The 19451-nt window shown below is 45.6% G+C and overlaps 1 protein-coding gene across 3 annotated transcripts in view; it reads right to left on the reverse strand.

The window, feature by feature from the left end:
- The window catches only part of Pfkp (phosphofructokinase, platelet), a 64239-nt gene extending 45165 nt beyond the window's left edge, over positions 1-19074 (reverse strand). Inside the window, exons 1-2 of one of the 3 annotated variants that reach the window (XM_027405083.2) lie at positions 18861-19074; positions 4589-4662 (exon numbers count right to left, since the gene is read on the reverse strand). In XM_027405083.2, coding sequence (XP_027260884.1) covers positions 4589-4662; positions 18861-18972 — 186 coding nt within the window. In that variant the 5' untranslated portion in view covers positions 18973-19074. The remainder of the gene's footprint in view (positions 1-4588; positions 4663-18860) is intronic. The other 2 variants (XM_027405082.2, XM_035442847.1) reach the window with 2 other exon arrangements.
- Positions 19075-19451: the final 377 nt, after the last annotated feature.

Genomic DNA, 19451 nt, shown 5'->3' on the forward strand with positions numbered 1-19451 from the left:
CCCAGGCTGGCCTGGAACTTACTAGGTAATCAAGGATGATTCTGAACTCCTGAAGCTTTCCTACCTCCATCATACCCAGCACAAATATTACCCCCATGGGTCAAATGAGGACACAGGATCAAAGGGTTATTCACTCATTCCCAGGCACTGGCTGCCTGCTGGAAATGCACAATCCCTTACCTAACCGCTGTAAGAGGTATGCTAGGATTCTAAAGTCTTGCATATTCAGAGGCAATGTGGGTATGACTACAAATGTGTCGTGAGGTGATCAGGAGCTCAGTCAGTGAAGGCCATCTCTGTAGGTGTCAGTTTCTGTAGAGAAAGGTACAGCCCCTCACACCAGGGTAGACAGAGCCAGGATTATACTCAGTCTCATTCCAGGGCATCAGGGCTTTGCTGTCAAGCAATTGAGGTAAAAGCTTACATTTTCCGGTTCTTTTTGGATTTTAAAATTACAGAAGCAGAAGTTTTACATCTATATAGATGAGGACACTCCCAGTTGATTTAACTCCAGTAATACTTATTGCTACTACAGAATCTTACACGTGTGCCAAGTCCTACAGCGTCACTGACCTCTCTCTCATACTGAGGCTTCCAGATCATTTAGACTGGACATCTACTCATTTCCTCCATCTCACCGGCCAGAGGGAGCCTCTGAGTGTGTGCACCAATCTAATAAGCCCTGTCTTATAATTACATATTGTTGGTTCTGTTTCTCTAGAGAACTCTAAAAATGACAGTAAAGAGAATAAATCTGGTTAACTTCAAAGATCAAAAGTCCTTCATTGTAGGGCCATAAGATGTTCCCCCTAACATTTCTTTAATTTGTAAATGTGCAGAGTCTGGTAGACACAGGTCTGGAGATAGCTAGATATCAGCAGAACTCAGACAATCACAAGACAGGATGAGGAAATACAGACACACAAGGAACAACAGCTGCATACAGGGAGCATCTGAGAAAGCACTACAACTTTATCAGTCTCTAGCACAGGTTAAAACCTCACACAGCCAACGTGTCTTCTCCAACTAACTTCTAGTCTCTTCCCCAACTAACAACACTCAAAACAGAGTTGGCTCTGATGTAAGATGTCCTTCTGTGTGTTGTCAATTGTGTTACTTTTATTGGTCGATGAATAAAGCTGTTTTGGCCTATGACATGGCAGAATATAACGAGGCAGGAAATCCAGATAGAGATACAGACAGAAAGAAGGTAGAAACAGGGAGAGGCTATGTAGCTGCTGAAGGGATAAGATGCCAGGACATTACCAGTAAGCCACAGCCACATGGTGATACATAGATAGGTAAACATGGGTTAATTTCATTGTGAGAGCTAGTCAGTAATATGTCTGAGCCATTAGCCAGACAAGTTCAATTAGTATTAAGTCTCTGAGTGTTTATTCGAGAACTGGTGGGTGAGAAAGAAACCTCCATTTACATGGCTCTTCAGGAACAGTGGGCTTCTCAACATTATTTGACCTGACACGTGTGGTCCACAGATTTTTCAAGGTTGAGAGTTGCCTCATTGGGTTTAAAATTGTTAGGCAGGATCCTGAAGCTACCATCTGGATGTCAGGAACAATCTCCCTCTAACAATGAGATCTTCAAAAATGTCTTCAAGCAAAGGTAAATGTCCTTGGATCTAAATCACTCACAACTAGGCTTGGGGGGTCACAGAGCTGAGCTCTTTCTGGTCCTGCAAAGGACACAGAGAACACTAGCCGTTTGGTGGAGGATTCAGTTTGACTATGACAGAAGTAACTTCCGCCCTAACCTCATACACCCTCCAGAGCCACCAGCCAGATCAAAGCAGTGACTCATGGGGAACTTTCTCCTTTCTTAGGTGCTCAGCTGCATGCAGCAAGAGCAGAAGAGGCTAGCTGTGGCCCGTGTGCAAATCACATGGGCTCTTGGGGGAACATTCTATAGACTCCAAGCTACTAACAAATTTGAAACTGCTGCTAATTTTAACAGGAAACCTCATCTGGCACTGCTCCAGCCCCAAAGAGCTCATTAAAAACACATTTACTAATTAGGAACTGCTCTCAGGCCACAGTTCTCTCTCAAGGCTCATGGCAGGAGAGAGCAGCAGAGAGGGTGGGAAAGGGGGAGAGAACCTACCTCTGTGTTCACACGCAAGCTCTGAAACAACAAAAGGAACAAAGCAAAGGTCCAGGTGAAATACGGTAGTGACACTTGAAGCCCACTGAATAAATCGATGGCCTCTCTCCAGAGACCCTGACACACAAATGCAACCTCTAAGGCAAGGAGGAAGAGGAGAAGGGCTCGTGTTCTGTGTAGCATGGATCCTAATCTGTGCTGACACCTCTCGGAGCAGAGCAAGAGATGGCAGGAACAGAACTGGAGCCCAGGCATGGAAATTCACAGGGAGAATTTGACCTTCACATGCTCCAAACAGTAAATGTTACAACAGTCTAAATGGACCAAGGGTTAGAACCATTGTTTTCAGCCTGTCCAAATGTAATAAACAAATATCACACAGCCAAGGATTTTGAAAAGCAAATTAAAACACAAAGGTCAGGGAAACCTTTCCCAAGCAAATGATAAACACATGAGCAAAGAAACATAGGTGTAACATTTCACAAAAGGGGAGATGTTGTGGTAAGCACCAATGTGGTGGTTTGGATGTAATTGACCCTGGTAAACTCAAAGAGAGTGGCACTATTAGGAGGTGTGGCCTAGTTGAAGTAGGTGTGGCCTTATTGAAGGAAGTGTGTCCCTGTGGGGGGGTGAGCTTTGAGTGCTCAAAATAACTGCCAGTGTCACAGTCTACTTCCTGTTGCCTGTATATCAAGATATAGCCAGCACCATGTCTGCCTTCACACTGCCATTTTCTCCACCATGATAAGGGACTGAACCCCTGAACATGTAAGGCACACTAATTAAATGTTTTCTTCTACAAGAGTTGCCATGGTCATGGTGTCTCTTCACAGCACCAGAAACCCTAAGACAACCAGCTAGCAGCATTCAGACCCCTGTCTGCAGGGATCTGAAGTGATCATCTTTGAAATGGGTTGAGAATTAGGGTTGGAGGGCTTTCAGAAAATGCTTCTTCAGCCAGAGGTATCCATCACAATGGTCATGGCTTTTAAGTGATTGATGCCATTATCTACAGGCCAAAAGTATTGATCCAAAACACAGAATTTTTAATAGCAATGTAGACCTGGAAGTAGCTTTTAAGAAATAGGCAATAAACTAAATAGGAATCTTTTCTTCTGGACACAGGAATATTATACATCAGTTTGATGTATAAGTAAGACATTACCCCTGACCCCCAGCATCTAGGACAATCCCCGGTCTTTGTCTCCAACCATGTCATATGACTTAATGGGATTACAGATGGATGTGACCACAGTGGCTTCTACAAGGCTTCTGTGGACTCACAGTTGTGTCCTGATGCTTCTGTAGCAAGCAAGCTCTTACCCAACAGAACCATCTCCTCAACCCTGAACTGATCATCTTGAAAACAATCCTTTCCTATTTTGAGCTACATTTTATAGATGTAAAAACAAAATGAGGTGGTGCACGCCTTTAATCCCAGAACTTGGGAGGCAGAAACAGGCATATGTCTGTGAGTTCCAGGCCAGCCTGGTTTACAAAGCAAGGTCCAGGACAGTCTTCACCAGAGAAGCCCCAGAGAAGTCCTGTCTCAAAAAAAGAAGAAAAGAAAAGAAAAAGAAAAACAACAACAACAAATGCTTTCCCCCATACTTCTGAAAATAAAGTGACTCAGTATATATTGTATATTGGTTCCTCTTCACATACTACATATTTCCTAAGCTGCCAAGATCTGAACACAAGAGACAAAGAGCAGTTCCCGTTTACTTAGTTTTAGTAGAAGTTAACACAGGACATAATGGATTTCATTATGGCATCTTCATACTTATTTCTATTCATTAATTCTCTTCCTCTCCCTCCACCCTCTTAACCCCTCTTGCTCTCCCCCTCCCATCATCTCCCCTGTGTCCTCAAGTCACAGGAATTTTATTACCTTCTTCTACCCCTTTAGATCTTTTCTTCCTGCCATAGTCTCCTTCCTAGTTTCATAACACACACACACACACACACACACACACACACACACACACGTTAAAATCTAAGATCGGCAGGATATGTCTTTCTGAGTCTAGTTTATTTTGCTTAATGTGTTGATTCTAGTTGCATCCATTTCCAGGCAAATTCATGACATCATTTTTATTTGTGCACTAATAAAATTCCATTTATCCCACAGACTTTTCGCTGTGAGTCTAAGACAAGAGCAGACACCAGCGAGTGGCCCCAGCTTCACATTAATGACAGAAAGCTCAAAGTGGCTGTTTTTCCATTTCTCATACTATTCTTTGACTTCAGATCACAGTTAACACATTCAGGATCATTAACCCAGTAATCAAGACCAGGAAGTTGATACCTAGCATGACTTTTGTGCTGTCTTATCTCATTCTTCCTCTCACTTCTGGTGCTCAGCCAGGGCTGGCAGCAGGATCGAGAGACCTATGAGCTCAGGGCTCCAGCCAGTGGGCAGTCCAAATTCTTGAGTCAGAGAAAGCACAAATGGGAAGCAAGCACTGACCTCATATACAAAGTATACTTTGGCCCCCACGTATATTCCCGTGCGCACCACAGCACGGACAGCAGCGTTCATACCTGTGGAAGGAACGGGAGCAGGTGTCAGTAGAGAGCTGGAGGCTAGTTCACCAAGACCTGGGTGGACTGCAGAGTTGCCTGTTCTGTTTCCTCCTGAACCATGACTATGACCCATACCTCAAGGATTATTAGTATAGTGAATACAAACAATGATTGGAAATGAAGGTACCCGTAAAAGTGGGGTTCATCTAAAGGTGGTTTCACATTATTAAATCGTCAAGGATATTTTCAGTTCAGAATACTACTGCTCAACTTGCTAGAGATTTTTCTCTTTTCGAGTGTAGCTTGAGACTGAGTAGAGCTCCAAACTCCTTAGCCTCCTGAGTGCTGGGATGACAGAAATGTGTTCTGCCGTTCAAAATTTTAGGCAACTCCAGACATCATTAAAGAAAATAGAGGGAAGGTGTTGATAGCCAAATTTAAAGAAATTAATTGTGAAGGGGACAATGGGTCTGTGGCTTGAGAAGTTGAATAGCTATTTCATCCCTACCTATCAGTGTGATTTTAAAAAAAATAGGCAACGGGCCAGGCAGTGGTGCACGCCTTCAATCCCAGCACTTGGGAGGCAGAGGCAGGTGGATCTCTGTGAGTTCAAGGTCAGCCTGGTCTACAGAGCGAGTTCCAGGACAGGCTCCAAATCTACAGAGCTACAGAGCTACACAGAGAAACCCTGTCTTGAAAAACCATAATAAACAAACAAATAAGTAAATAATGGGCCATGGTCTTAACCACAAAACAAATCATGGCATTTCTGTTAGAAGAGAAGGCAAAACAAGCCAGCCTACTAGAAATCACCGCACGTCCTCAAAATAGACCAAGAACATTTTCCACACTTAAAGGGAAAACAACAGTGTGCAATGTTTTAGAATACAAGACCAAAAACTCAAGTTTACTTTCTACCAAAGTAACAGTTCTGGAAGCTGAGAGCTTGCTTTCATAGCCTGCTAGTGGCATAACACTTGGAGAACCTTTTCCCATCTTAGCTTAGGCTCCAAGGCCCAGCAGGAGAGAGGACAAGGAGGAACGACCATGCCAAGAAAGGATGCAGTCCTCAGCCTCAAAATGAAGACCAACTGGGCTTTCAGTCAAGTTCCTCCCAGGCTACCATTCTCTCCAAATCTCCCATCTTGGACCTTGAAACTGTGGGGAACAAACATCAAAAGTAGGCATGCTGCAATGCAGAGGGATGACAAGTGACACCCTTAAATAAGTACAAAAAATCAAATGGGAACTGGGGCAATGGCTTCATCCAGTGTTTGCTGCACAGCATGAAGACCTGAGTTCTGATCCCTGCCACCCATGTAAAAAGCCAACCAAGGCGGTGTGCTTGTACTCCTGAAGAGGTGAAGGCTGGAGGATTGCTATAACTTGGGGGCTAACTATCCTGTCCAAGTCAATGAGCTCCAGATTCAATTTCAGTCCCTGTCTGAAAACTTAGGTGGAGAATAATTAAAGGCACTCTGGCCTTCCACAGAAAAGGGTGCATGCCCACACAAATATGCACACACATTTCTCTCATTTTCACTTCTGCAAATCTCTTAGAAACACACATGCTTTTATCATGTAAATCCATAGTCTCAATTTTACTTTCCACTGAAGTCATATTTTAGAAGCTAAAGACTTAATTTGGGTAGTCCCCTTTGGCATAACAGCTAAAGAATCCTGTATCACTAACTTTAGCTCTTAAGTAAGACCCACCCCCACCCCTTAGAATACTTGGTAAGGCATGTAACTGCTGTCCTACAGAGAGCCTCACCCTTGTTCTTGGACGCAACAATGTTTGAAGAATTTTTTGCCAAGAGAATAACTGTTTTTGCTAAGGTGTACATACACACATATGCCAAGGTCCTCCTCTGAAAGGATCCATGGAAATGATAACCAAACTGGCATGGGGAAGGGGGGGCACCTGGCCATACCCTGAGGACTCTCTTGCTAGTTGGTGACAGTGAGACCTGTGACATCTGCTGGAACTTCATTCTCATCTCCACCACCCATCCTCTTCCCCTGCAGCCCTTCTTTAATTAACTTCCTAGTTCTGCTTCTATAGTCTCCCCCTTTCCCAGCCAGCCAGAGCTGCCTGCCCCCTCTGTATTCACAGCTATGTGTTAATGACTTAATGATGCCTGCATCTCTCCATGGGAAGGGTGAACTGTGTGTTGGCCCTTCCATTTTAGCTGCATGGATAAAAGCAGCACTTCTTGCTTCCTGCGGAACGGCTGTGGTTCTGGGGCTTTGAGCTCCAGCTGTAATAAATAGACCACTAGGTACCTGAGCTGTACAAACCCTGGGAAAATGAGCTGATGTAGCACCCCAAGGAATAATGCCCTGGACCCTTTTGCTCCTCTCCTCTCTGAAGATTGTTTGTTTTTAACTTTCTTTTTCCACAGAAACATGATCTCATGAACAACCTTGGTTGTTTGAAAAATGTGTGTGTAAAAGAAGCCAAAGGAATGAGATTGCTGAAAGCTGAGGGTGATGAGGAAAGGAGAAAGCTAAAGTGCTGTAGAGAAGAGTGACAGGAATCTGGCTAGACTCCAGGATTGAAAAGAAACCACTTGCCTCTGTAGAGATTATCATGATTACCTCTAACTTCCCAGGAAAGAGGTGTGATTACACTCCAGCAGTTGACCCCAGGCCCAAGGCAGGCTGCTGAGACTGGGCCTATATAGGCTGTCAGCTGCCTCAGGAGCTTCGGGTACAGGCTGAGTGTGCATTCCTCCCATACTCACGCTAGCCCCAGAAGGCTTTAAGAGACACAGCCCTGCGTCCTGGAGGCTTTCATTCACTGGCAAACTAGTCTTAAAACATTAAACACTAGGAACCCACCTGTGTCCTTTGGGTGGGATTGCCTTAACTGCCTCAAAGGTAGCACTTTACTCCCTGAACAACACAAGTGTTGCCGGCATGGAGTGAAACCTCCTAGGGGAAGCCTGCTGAGGCCCTGATACCTCTCAGGAAGCCTGAGAAAGCCGGAGGGGGGCGGGTGGGCTCTAAAGGCCCAGCAGGGGGTAACAGAACTAATTAAAGGAGAAGCTTCCTTTTAAGCGTTCCTTGTGCTTTAAGATGGCAAGTGGGACCCAGATTCCCAGCTAACTGCTACAGAGGTTTTAGGCTCTCCTTTTGAAGGAATGCAGTCAGAGTGAGATGAACCCCAGGAAGGTTCTGGAAGAGGTGAACAGGGATCAAGTAGGAAACAAAGAAACCAATATAGAGACATGTATCCTCACAATTTGGGGGTTTACAGTCTCCTTACAGTTTACATCTGTGGTTTGTCATTTTGCTTAGGGCTGTCCTCGTGTCCTCAGCCACTTGGTCGTTTGGGACAAAGAGAAGATTCAAGAGTTTTCACTCACACTCCACCTACTGTTTTTCCCAGAACAGCTACAGCATAGGGCTCATTCATTCATTTGTTTTGGTTTTATGGTCTGACCTGGGACTCAAAACAACCTTCTTGAGTGTTTCCACCGGGGAAATGTCATCTTCCTACCAAGCAATAATCACAGTGTTTGGAAAGAAATCTAAATCCCAGCCCAGTCCTCCACAGAAGGTTTGGAACAGGGATAAAAATAATCTAAGGAGACACTGTTGTCCCTCCCTTCGTCAATTTGACTATTGAAACAATGGATCCCAAGGAACTGGAATTTCCCCAGGAATCTCATGCTGGGAGAAGAAAAGGACTGGCCAGAGTGAGTTTTCTCTCAAAGGAAGATGCATATAGTTCTGCTAAACTGTCAGAACACCTTGCTCGTAGCTGGATTTGTTGGCACACACCTTTAAACCCCAGCAATTGGGAAGCAGAAGCAGGTGGATCTTTGTGAGTTCAAGGCCAGCCTGGTCTACAAAACAAGTTCCAGGACAGCCAGGACTGACAGAGAAACCCTGTCTTGAAAAACTTTAAAAATAAAATTAAACACCTTGCAGGACAGACTGGAGCCTTGACAGTGGTAAGTCACAGATGCTCATGCTAGACCAGGTCTCTCAGTTATGCACACCTCTTGTCTTCAAATTCACCTGAACCCTGAAGGTTTCAGGACCTGGATGGAAGACTTGGGGTATGAACATCTTTGTTTCTTTTCTCAGGTGTCATCACTCTGAGTAAATAAATCTCCTTTTTCTGCTTTTCCCTATTCCTTTTCGTGTTTAATTAACATATTGAGGACTGGTGACAGAGCCTAGTTTGTCAGGCCAGCCAGGCACTGGCCCTATCAACTCCAGTAACAGGGACAATGTTCTTATAGAACTGAAACTAATTTAACATGGAGACAATGATGGTGCTGTTAGGTAGGAAATGTGTGACTGGGCAGAGGTGCAATGGAAAGGGCAGACATGTCATAAGCAGCTAACAGTGCTTATAACAGTGGAGGCAAAGTAGCAGCAAGCTCACTTCTTGAGACCAGAGTCTTTCTTTCACTCAAAGGCCATGCAAGCAAACATTAGGTAAATCTTTATTCACCTGCTGCCGTGGGGCAAACACCACCCCCTCCACCCAGTTGCAAAGGCTGGCTTTGAAACTCTGGCTACACTTAAACTGTGAGTCATTTAAAAGATACTATTTGAGATGAAAGAACCAATCATCCTCATTCGACCATTGCCCATGATCTACCGGTACCTAATAACAAACCTATATACTATAAAGTAGTACAAATATTAACTAATATTTACCTACTGGTAAAATGAATCAAGACCAAGAAAAACAATCTGTCTAATAAAAACCTACCATCTGGGCTCATCATTTCACTGTCTTTGAGATCTGAAGAGTGCACCAATCTCCTAGTTTAATCTTTGACAGTACATTTCTATTCCAACGTACTTACAGTCATTTCTCTTATTAATTTCCACAGCTGAATTCCTTTGGGAAAGAGAAAGTCAAGTGTCTCAATGGGGCTACTAGTATGTCAAACAAACGAACATGAGGGCCGGAGAGATCCACAGTGGTTAAGAACGAGTACCACTTTTCTAGACAACCTGAGTTTGGTTCCCAGAACCCATGTAACTCTAGCTCCAGGGATCATACATCCTCTTCTGGCCTCTGCAGGAACCCACACACACATGCGGCATTCATTCACATAGACACACACATATACAGAAATAAAACAGGAAGGTCTTCTTAAAAGAGTAACTTAAAGCATGCCGTATGTATATTATTCTTGCTACTGTGGTTACTCATTAAGCTCTGTCTCTAAATGATGTTGATAGGGAAGGGGTGTGGATGGAGAGACAACTGGATCCCTCACAGTTATCAGGCTGGGAGCTACTCTGGCCTCAGGTCCAAGAGTCAACCTCAGAAGAGTTCAGATAAATCTATAAGGGTGTCCTCATGTGTCTGGCCATCATATACACCCCATACATGTGAACTGATTGTCTACTCTTTGCCAGGGGTTGTTGGGAGACTTTGCTGATGGAACAGCTCAGTGCAGTCAGGAGTTGGCAAAGAGCAGTAACCTAAGTACCAATAGTGCCCACCTACAGTATGTGGGAATTCAGCTCAGTGAGAGAGGACAATCTGGAGAGCCTGCATTTGTCCTGCCATGGGAGTAAATAAATGAATGAGGGGTTGATAAGATGGTTCTGTGGGTAAAGGATGGACACAACAGCATGCATATGAAAACCCAGTGCTTCAAGGAGGGGCCCATGAAAACAGGTGGGGGTGGGGGTTAGCCAGTCTAGCTGAGTCAGTGAGCTCCAGGTTCATATAAAGTAAGAGTGTCTTATAAAATAGAGTAGAGAAGTGATTGGATAAGTTCTCTGATGTGCATTCCTGTCCTCCACAGATTTCTACACAGCAAGAGCACCCACACATGAATGTATACATAAAGAAAGACAAACACACACACACACACACACACACACACACACACACACACACACTGAATAAATAAATCAGTAGCAAATAAACACATTAGAGCTACTATTAAAAGGGCACAGATGCCAAGGAGGAAACTGTCAAGCAGAGTGGTACAGGAGACTGGGAACATGGAAGGTTCAGGAAGCACTACAGTGGTTAACCAGGAGCTTTGCTCAAGAGCCCTGTTTGAGAAAGAGACTGAAGTGGAAGAAGTTGGCCAGGCAGACAGCTGGAAAATACTACAGGCCCTGAAGCTAGAGGGTTCAGAGAGTGTGAGCTGTCCCGGTGTCCACAGCAAACAGAGACCACCTGATCCCTGCTTATACTCACAACTTCCAGACAAACATGTAGTTATTTTTAAAACTAAATTCTTCCCATTTTCGTGTGTGTGTGTGTGTGTGTGTGTGTGTGTGTGTGTGTGTGTGTGTGTGTGTGCCTTTGATCAAAGGAATTACATTCTCCCATCATCGTCTCTTATCATCTTCCCTCTCTCACCAAATCCCTTCTTCCCAAGTCCCCTTCCCTACTTTTCTTGTCTTTGTTTATAGTGTGATAAATGCAATTAGAGACCTCTGCAAGAACATGGATGGGTGGGTATTTGCTTGAGTAAGGTCAAAGTATCAGTAGCTATAACACTGAGGAATATGATCCTCCCCCCACATACACACACTTCCATCTCCTGTGACTCCTCTGGGGACCTTATGAGCTGCACTCCTGTGGACAATGGAATGTTGGTGGGCCCACCCCTGTGCAGGTCTTGTGCAGTTGGACACTGTCGTTGTCACGGTCAGCACATGTATGATAGCATCTCCTGACTGCCAGAGCAGTTTGCAGCATCCCTACCATCTCCAGTTTTCACAGTCTCTCCTTTTCCCTGAGGAACAGATGCCCCCACTTTAGGTAGAATCTTTTAAATGAAGGAGATGACACACCATTGTGGCTCTCTGACCACAATGACCATCAGGGTAGCTTCTGGTCACATGTCTCTTGCCCAAATTTAAATGTGCTCTATAATGGGAGTACAAACAGATTCCAGTCTTAATGGGGGGGGGGGGACGACCACATCAATAACCAATGCAATAGCTATGCTGTAAAATACTGAATTAATTACACATACAATTATCTCACCTCTTTCTGTTACTTTCATTAATCTGGCTACTATATCAATAATTACCTATAAAATACAGGCTACCAATGCAAACCTTATTCTTAATGGCCAGAGGTGCTCTTGAAACCGACTCGTTAATGTGCAAGTACTGTACACAGCCTGCTACACAACTAGGTCCTTATTAGACACTGGTGAACGTTCTATTTCAGGAGCTGATTGGACCAACTTCCTATGGATAATTTTTCACTGACTTTTCTCCTGATTTATTTGTTGCTGTTACCAGCACCTTTGAAAGGAATGTATTCTCAGGAGCCTTCCTATACCTTCCTGTGCCCACACTTACTCAAAAGCCCTCTGTCTGTCCCTTCCTAGGCTGTGTGTCCACAGTAGCATCCCATCAGTCACATGCCCTGGCCCTGCCTCCTCAAGACTCTATCTGTGACTTGCTCCTGTTTCTTCTGAGTCACTAAACTCTCTGCCTCTTCAGTCCCACAAAGTGACCTTTTATCAGAGGCAGCCAACAACCTCAGCATGGCTTCCCAGTTCACACAAGGTAAATCTAAAATCTACCCACAGCCTGTGCAGACTATTACCTACCCAAGACCACTTCCTCCCACCCCCCATGAGGGCTGACTCCCTGGCCTTGGGCTACTTCCTGCTGGCTCCTTCCAGGCTTTTCAAAGTTCTGCAGGCCTTTGTGAAAAAGTAGCTCACACTCCCCTCCCCCATCCTGGTACAGGATCCTTCTTAGCTCGAAGCTGCCTCTGAGATACAGACCATTGGTTCACGTCATAACAGTGATATAAAGGACTCCATGATTCTACCTACGGCTTCTCATATTCCGCAACCTGTCCCTGTGTGGAATGGTCATATAAGAGCATAAACAATCCAAATAAAAGTAATCCAGGTTTGAAAAACACCAGACAGAATGACTGCTTGGGGCAACTACATGCCCACCCCTTTCAATTATTTCTAGTCACGTTTTTTAGATAACGGACCCTATGTTATGGAATCCTCTCAGTCAAAATGCTGACCAAGCTGAGAAAACAGTAACATAGGGCCACTGGGTTGATGTATTAGGGAAGCCTCCTGGGAGCCTGGGTTTACAAACAATAGCCCTATTGATTCCTGAATCTTGTGTGGTCCATATCGCACACCTGGGGATGGAGGGAATATTAGGGAACATTTCCAGCCTTTCATAGACCTACTCTGTCAGCATGGGCATCTTCACAGCATCTTTCAAATTTCAGATAGCTGGAAAGCACACTGAGGAAGGACAAGGTAGTCCAATGGATCCTACTGGGGCAGTGCTGTTAGAAGCCCAGAACAGTCCAGCCCTTCCTCTTTGGCTGTGGGTCCTACTTTTGCCTGAGGATGTTAGGAGATAGGGGAGCATAGGCTGGGGGTGGGGAAAGGAACTGAAGAAAGGCAGAGATGGGACATTTGACTGCTTCACCTTGCAAATGAGAAAGAAGCCCCTGTTGCCTTTCTATATTAGATAAGTCTGAGTCTAGGAGGACTGTTCAGCCATTTTAAAGCTTCATCCATTTAGACAGGCCCAATTACTGTAATTCCAAAGAAAATAGAAGGAAGAATCCAGCCTCTACAGAGGGACTTCGTAACAAGTAAAAATATAAGATCAGTCGAAGCTTGTTGAAGAGTACTCAAAGAGTGACTCAGCTGCTTGCTGAATCCAGGCAGCCAGCGGCTCTCCATCTCTGTGCACTCTACTGAAGGTAATCTCGTGGTGACTGTGGGAGTGAACGAGTGCAGTGTTGTATTTTGACATCTGTCTTCAACACGTGGTGACCTTATTTCTAATTCTGGTGGCTTCTGACAGCAAATCTATAGATCAAATCTTAAACAGCCTCATTCCCCTGATAAAAGGCTTCTTCCCAACCAAAAGCTTTGAGTTCACTCTAACCAGAGGAAAGCATGCCTCTTGGGTTTTCATCTTATTTACTTACTTCTTACTTCAACGAAATACCTAGCTTGCAAAAGGTCATAGAAATACATGTCACAGAAAATATCTGCCCTTAGCCCATTCCACACAGAGGAATACTCCCTGAGCCAAGACACACGGGGGTGGGCCTAGGCCCTATCCCAAAGGATACGATAGACTCTGATGACACCCTATGGAAGGCCTCACCATCCAGGGGGAGCAGAAAGGATATGTGATAGGTAGGGTTTTAGTTGGGGGGGGGGGGGAGATGGAGGGTGGTATGGGAGGAGGGGAGGGAGAGGGAACTGGGATTGTCATGTAAAACAATCTTGTTTCTAATTCAAATAAGAAATATCTGCAGAAAAAAAAAAGAAAAGAAAATATCTGCCCTTATAGAAGATAATACACTGTGACTTGGGGAACAACCCAATTGTAGACCACTTGCATGGCATGAGCAAAGCTCTGGTTTGATCCCCAGCACCAAGAAAATAAACAAACACTACGCTGTCATACAAATCGCCTCCTCTGTGATAGACTTGCCCTATATTTTTGCTCAAGTAATTATTTTGACCTGGAAAGATGCACTCAAAGAGCAGACAGGCAGAGTTTTAGGACAATAAGCACATGTGCGTGTGTGCTTTGCTCATGCACACAGACACAAGTGGAACTGTATGAGGCCACATGTCTATTGTTCGAAAAATCTTTTTTGCATATACTGGTGTCCCATACAAGTACAGCTCTGGGTACTGAAGGGGCACAGCCAGGGCTCTCATCTGAGTTTCAATGAATGTAGACTTGCTTTGACATTTTCTGATTGATTCTTGGATCCTTCACTCAGAAGTCCATCTATAAAAATGACAAAAGTTTTTACATGACCTTGCACATCCTCCCAAATGCCTTAAAGTATCTCTGCAAATGGAATGCAAATGGTTATTATGCTGTATTGATTAGGAGGCAATGATAGCTAAGTTCACAGATATTTTAGAAATATATGTTCAAGCCATGTTTGATGGCATTTGCAAATGTGAAATCCCCAAATATGGAGGGCAGAAAGAAAAGAAAGGAGCCAACTCAGCGCCTAAGTCAAGTCTGTGGGCACCTCTAGCTTCTAATCACAATTTTAAAGTTCTTTGCAATTGCCAGTAGTTGGTACCTATTGCTCAAAGGCTGAAAGAGTAATCTCGATTAGTGAGGGTTTAATTCACCTAAGACAGGTCAAATTTACTCCCTGTCACTTTCCACTGGTGATGCCAGGTGGGAGGCAGTCAACAAATATCACAATGTTCGCCACCCACCATGTTGTGGCTATAGTTGCACTGGGAACTACGTCAACAGCACACTGCATCTGTATCCCATCTACAGCCACAAGTTCTAACCCTGACACACAGTTCTGTGAACTTTAGAAAACCAATTCATCTTAAACTTCACTGGCTCATGCATCAGATGGGGGTAATTTGGCACCCAGAGTACTTCAGCATACCACACAGCAAGCAGTCTTTAAGGGCTAGTTATTTCCACAATCTTTTTTTTTTTTTTTTTTTGGTTTTTCGAGACAGGGTTTCTCTGTGTAGCTTTGGAGCCTATCCTGGCTCTCACTCTGTAGACCAGGCTGGTCTCAAACTCACACAGATCCACCTGCCTCTGCATCCTGAGTGTTGTGATTAAAGGCATGAACACCAATGCCTGGCTAATCCTGAGATTCTTAAAGAATCTAAGTAGATGTTTTGTAAATATTGTATTAATGTTGATGTCTCCGTAGACAATAAAACCACTGAACCTACCCTAAACTCATACCATGGATTCTAACTGATTTCAGTGCCACCAGACACCAGACCTAGAGAGGCCACAATATTTTTTTTTTTTACTTATTGCATTAATTTATTATTTTTGTGTATGGGAGGGGGTGTGAACGGGCCATGGTGCACCTGCGGAAGTCGGAGGACAATCTCCAGTCCTCAGTTTTCTCCTTCCACTATGTGGGACTCAGGAGGGAACTCACCAGGCTTGGCAACAGGCACATTTACCCACTGAGCCATCTCAGCAACCTGCCACAGTGGATCTAAAATCATTAACCATTTTTATCCAGGAAGTAATACTGCCTGAAGGTGGCCACTTGGTCATAGTAAACTTGCCAATCCAGCAAGGATTGGCAAGGATTTTAGGCTACTGTGAAATTAATGGTAAATTTTCAGATTCATTTTATAATGATACAATGTAAATTCCTTTGGAAAAAGAAAGTCTTCTGCTGCTTTTGTACTGTTATGTTACATTGTTTAGGCCACCTTGCTGTTACTATTAGTATGAAAAAACCAAAAAAAGGCATTTACCTCTTCCTCTAACAAAGTTGCCCAAAGAGATTTCTGTACACTTTTGAGAAAGCTGGGCTCCATTCCCTTTTGAGCAATAACTCTCACAGTCTTACAGAGAGAGATCCCATGAAGACATGGTCCAATAAAGAGAATTTGAGGATGAGATTTCATACAGCATCATTTAAAACCTACTACTATCCGGTATGAGCCCCATGGCCTTGCCTAAGTTACTAAAGCTGTGTCTTTTTCCATCTTCAAAATGAAGAACTCAGTATCTTGGAGTCGTGTCTTAAGGCATAGAGATGAGAACTGCAAGACTTTGGCATATAAGATGTATAGAATATGTACTGTGCTAAATATGGCCATTTCAGCACAAAATCATACTGTCATTCTGTCAGTGTAAAATTTAAATTTGCCCCCTGACCTCTGGCTATAAACAAACCCTTCTCTCAGGGAAAAAAAAAAAAAAAAGAAAAACAGGAACTGATAAAGCCAAAATGAAATTGTGAAAGAATTGGTGTACAATAAACACCATCTGTCCCAGGAGTAGCAACACTGCTAAGTCCTCTGAGCATCTTGGGAGAATTTTCCAGGAAAAGAAATGCATGCACCCCCTCAAACAGGTCCAATATAGTATCACAACAAAACATGGCTGTTTACACAAGTTCTAAGAAAAACCAGGCAGAGTATCATTCAACTGGCTCAGACCACTGCCCAAGGAACAGCCAAGGTGTGACAGACACATTAGATGCCCCTAGTTAGCAGAGATCAGCCATGTTCCATGAACCTGGCACTGTACTACCCCAGGGATGTTTAATTTGAACCTATCTTTTTTCCACTGAAGAGACAGCAAATGAATTTAAAAATCAGATTCCCCACTTCTCACCTATGATAGATCCAAGATAAGCAGAAAAGAAAATGGAGTTTCGGCCAAATACCCTAGAATCTCACTCAGCTGTACACAGTCTAAATATTTCAGGAAACGTTTTTTGGACAGGGATTTCAAAGGGATAAGCCATCAATCTTGGTTTTCTAACAGATCCAGGATGTTAATTCTAAAACAAAACCTTTTACCACGTCAGCCTGCAGCCCTAAGGGCCTTAAGCCTCTTCCTGTAGTGGCAGTTTCTTCTCTTGCTGCCCAGGGTAAGATCCAAAGTACTTCCTGCTTTGCCTTAGCAAGGTTCTGTGTAAGGATGCAAGTACCTTTGAAGCCCTTCCATTTTGGTGGGGAACCACTGGGTGTCCGGGTACAAACTCCTGCCTGCCCCATTGATGGGCATCTTCAGGCATTTAAATTTGGGTAACTCTGGTGATGTTATCTCACGTCTCAATTTGCTGTTTCTCCAGGCTCCGGTATATCACAACATTCTCTGTCTCTGAGAAACCAGCCCTCCATGGAGAAGTGTTTTACCAAGGAGCTTCTTACTAAAATACTAATACTGCTGCAAGCCTGTTTTCTGGGGAGGAAGGATTGGTGCAATGCCTAGGGTGACTGATGTTGCCATTGGCGCCTTTAAGATAATGGGAGGGAGAGCACTGGGGACCCCAGGCTGGGCAGACCCAGCTTCCAGTAAGCCTGATACTAGACGCCTCGGAAGCTACTCTAGTGTGGGCCAGTGTGGAAGACCTAAGCACACCGGAGGCGACGGGCCCAGCATCACGTAGGCTCCCACGCCGGGCGGGGCGGTGCCCTAAGCCCCAACCTGCGGCACCGGCGCCGGCCCCGCCCCGCTCAAGGGCGAAGTGAAGGTCATCCGTAGGGTGGGCGGAAGGCAAGGACAACGGGCTCCGACCTAAGCCTCCGATCTTGCGCTGGCATAGAACCAGGGAAAATAAAATGTGACATTTGGACTCATCTAGGGCAGAGGAAAGAACGGAAAATCAAAAGCAAAACCCAGCTCAGGGAACTGTCTGCTGCCGGCGCTAACCTCAAGGCTTGGAAGGCATCTACACTATAGAAATATAAGTCTAGCTTCTAGAGGGCATCCCCATCTAGGAATTAACACTGGAACCTCCACTGTCTGGGAACCCCTGTCTCCCCAAGTGTACGAAGGGCCAGAGTCCGGGGGCTTGATGTGGTCACCCCCACCTCATTTAAAGCTTAAATAGTTTTAGTTTATCAAGTTCACGCGTCCCGGAATCGGGTCTCTAGCTCTGAAATCAACCTCGCCATTGGGAAAAGAGGGAAGACTGGAGCTGGTGCTCCAGTGAGTGCCGGTGACGTCCCGGAGTCCCCGCTTCCTGGTCTTTCCCATCCTGGGGAGACTGGCGGGGAGGGCCTAGTGACCCATCTTAGTTTTCAGTTTTGTCTCGGGCAGGAAGGCGACAGAAAACCTTTTAAAGGATCATCCTAGTGAAAACACGAGGCCTGACGGTCAATGCCACACCCAGAGAGACCCCTGCGCGCCCCCAGCCCTGCTTCCCGCAATGCAGCAGCAGGGACGCCGCGCGTGGGAGGCGGAACTTGACAGGAGGCGCTGGGGGGACCCCCCGCTGCTTTTTCTACGATGCCCAGAGATGGGGTGGGGCGAGTGCTGTGGCATCTGAGCAGTTGCCCTGTACCTAATTTCAGGAAAGAACGCCTGGTTCTATCATATGACTCAGACACTAGACGACCCCATTGGCTAGCTCAATTAAAAAACCTGTGGATGGAAAAATTATTCATCTTGCGAATGAAGGATCCTACAACCATACACCACATCCTCTTCACGTCACCCGGCAATGGGACCCCACCATCTGTGATCGCTAATCAGGCATCCCATTTGTTCTTAGCTTAGGGCTGGCTGTTCCTGCTCTGGGTCACCGTTCGCCTCGGCTCTCATCCGTCATTTTAACCCTTTCCTCTTCTTTCCTCCCAAATCCACATCCCCCAACGTTTACCCCCAGCTCTCCCTCTCTGCCCACCCCGGTTAACTTCTTCTGCAGCTCTCTCTGGTCACCCTCCCCTCCCACCCGGCCCAGGAGACAGTCTAGAGAGGCAGTAGGCGCGCACCTTGGGCATCCCCGCCGCTGGTCAGGACACCGATGGCTTTGCCATCCCCAGAGAGGTGCTCCAAGTACTTCGGTAAGCAGACACTGGAGCCCGAGGAGTCATCGGAGCCCATTGCGAGATCTAAAGATGCGGACAGCTCCCCCGCTCCGGTGCTCAGTAAGCAGTAAAGACCTGGCCCACGCGCGCCAGCCTTGGAACCGCTGCCCCGCCTGCACCCGCAGGAGCCGCCCACGCTCCGCCCGAGCGCCAATGGGCGGTGGAGGGGCGGGGCTCTCGCAAGGGCGGGGCCTATCGGGTCTAGGACTCCTGCAAGCAGTGGGATGGGCGAGGAGGACAGGGTGGAATCGCATAGTGATTGGGATGCGGCGGCGCTGGCCCTGAGAGGTGGTGTCCGGTGTGGGGTGCCATCTCTAAACAGGGGATGGAAGGGTCATCTCCCGGTGTAGATCCCAGAAGTGAATGGCAGCTCCGCTGTGGGGATGCTTCCGCAAATGGGCGCGGAGCCGGCGGGCCCACCACGTGGGCGCCTAGGCTCGTGGCGGGTCCATTACCCAGCCTGCTCTAGCTGTTAGGGTGGCGGTTGAAGAAGCC

This window comes from Cricetulus griseus, chromosome 3 (genome assembly GCF_003668045.3).
Source record: "Cricetulus griseus strain 17A/GY chromosome 3, alternate assembly CriGri-PICRH-1.0, whole genome shotgun sequence".
In the NCBI taxonomy this organism is placed as follows: Eukaryota; Metazoa; Chordata; class Mammalia; order Rodentia; family Cricetidae; genus Cricetulus; species Cricetulus griseus.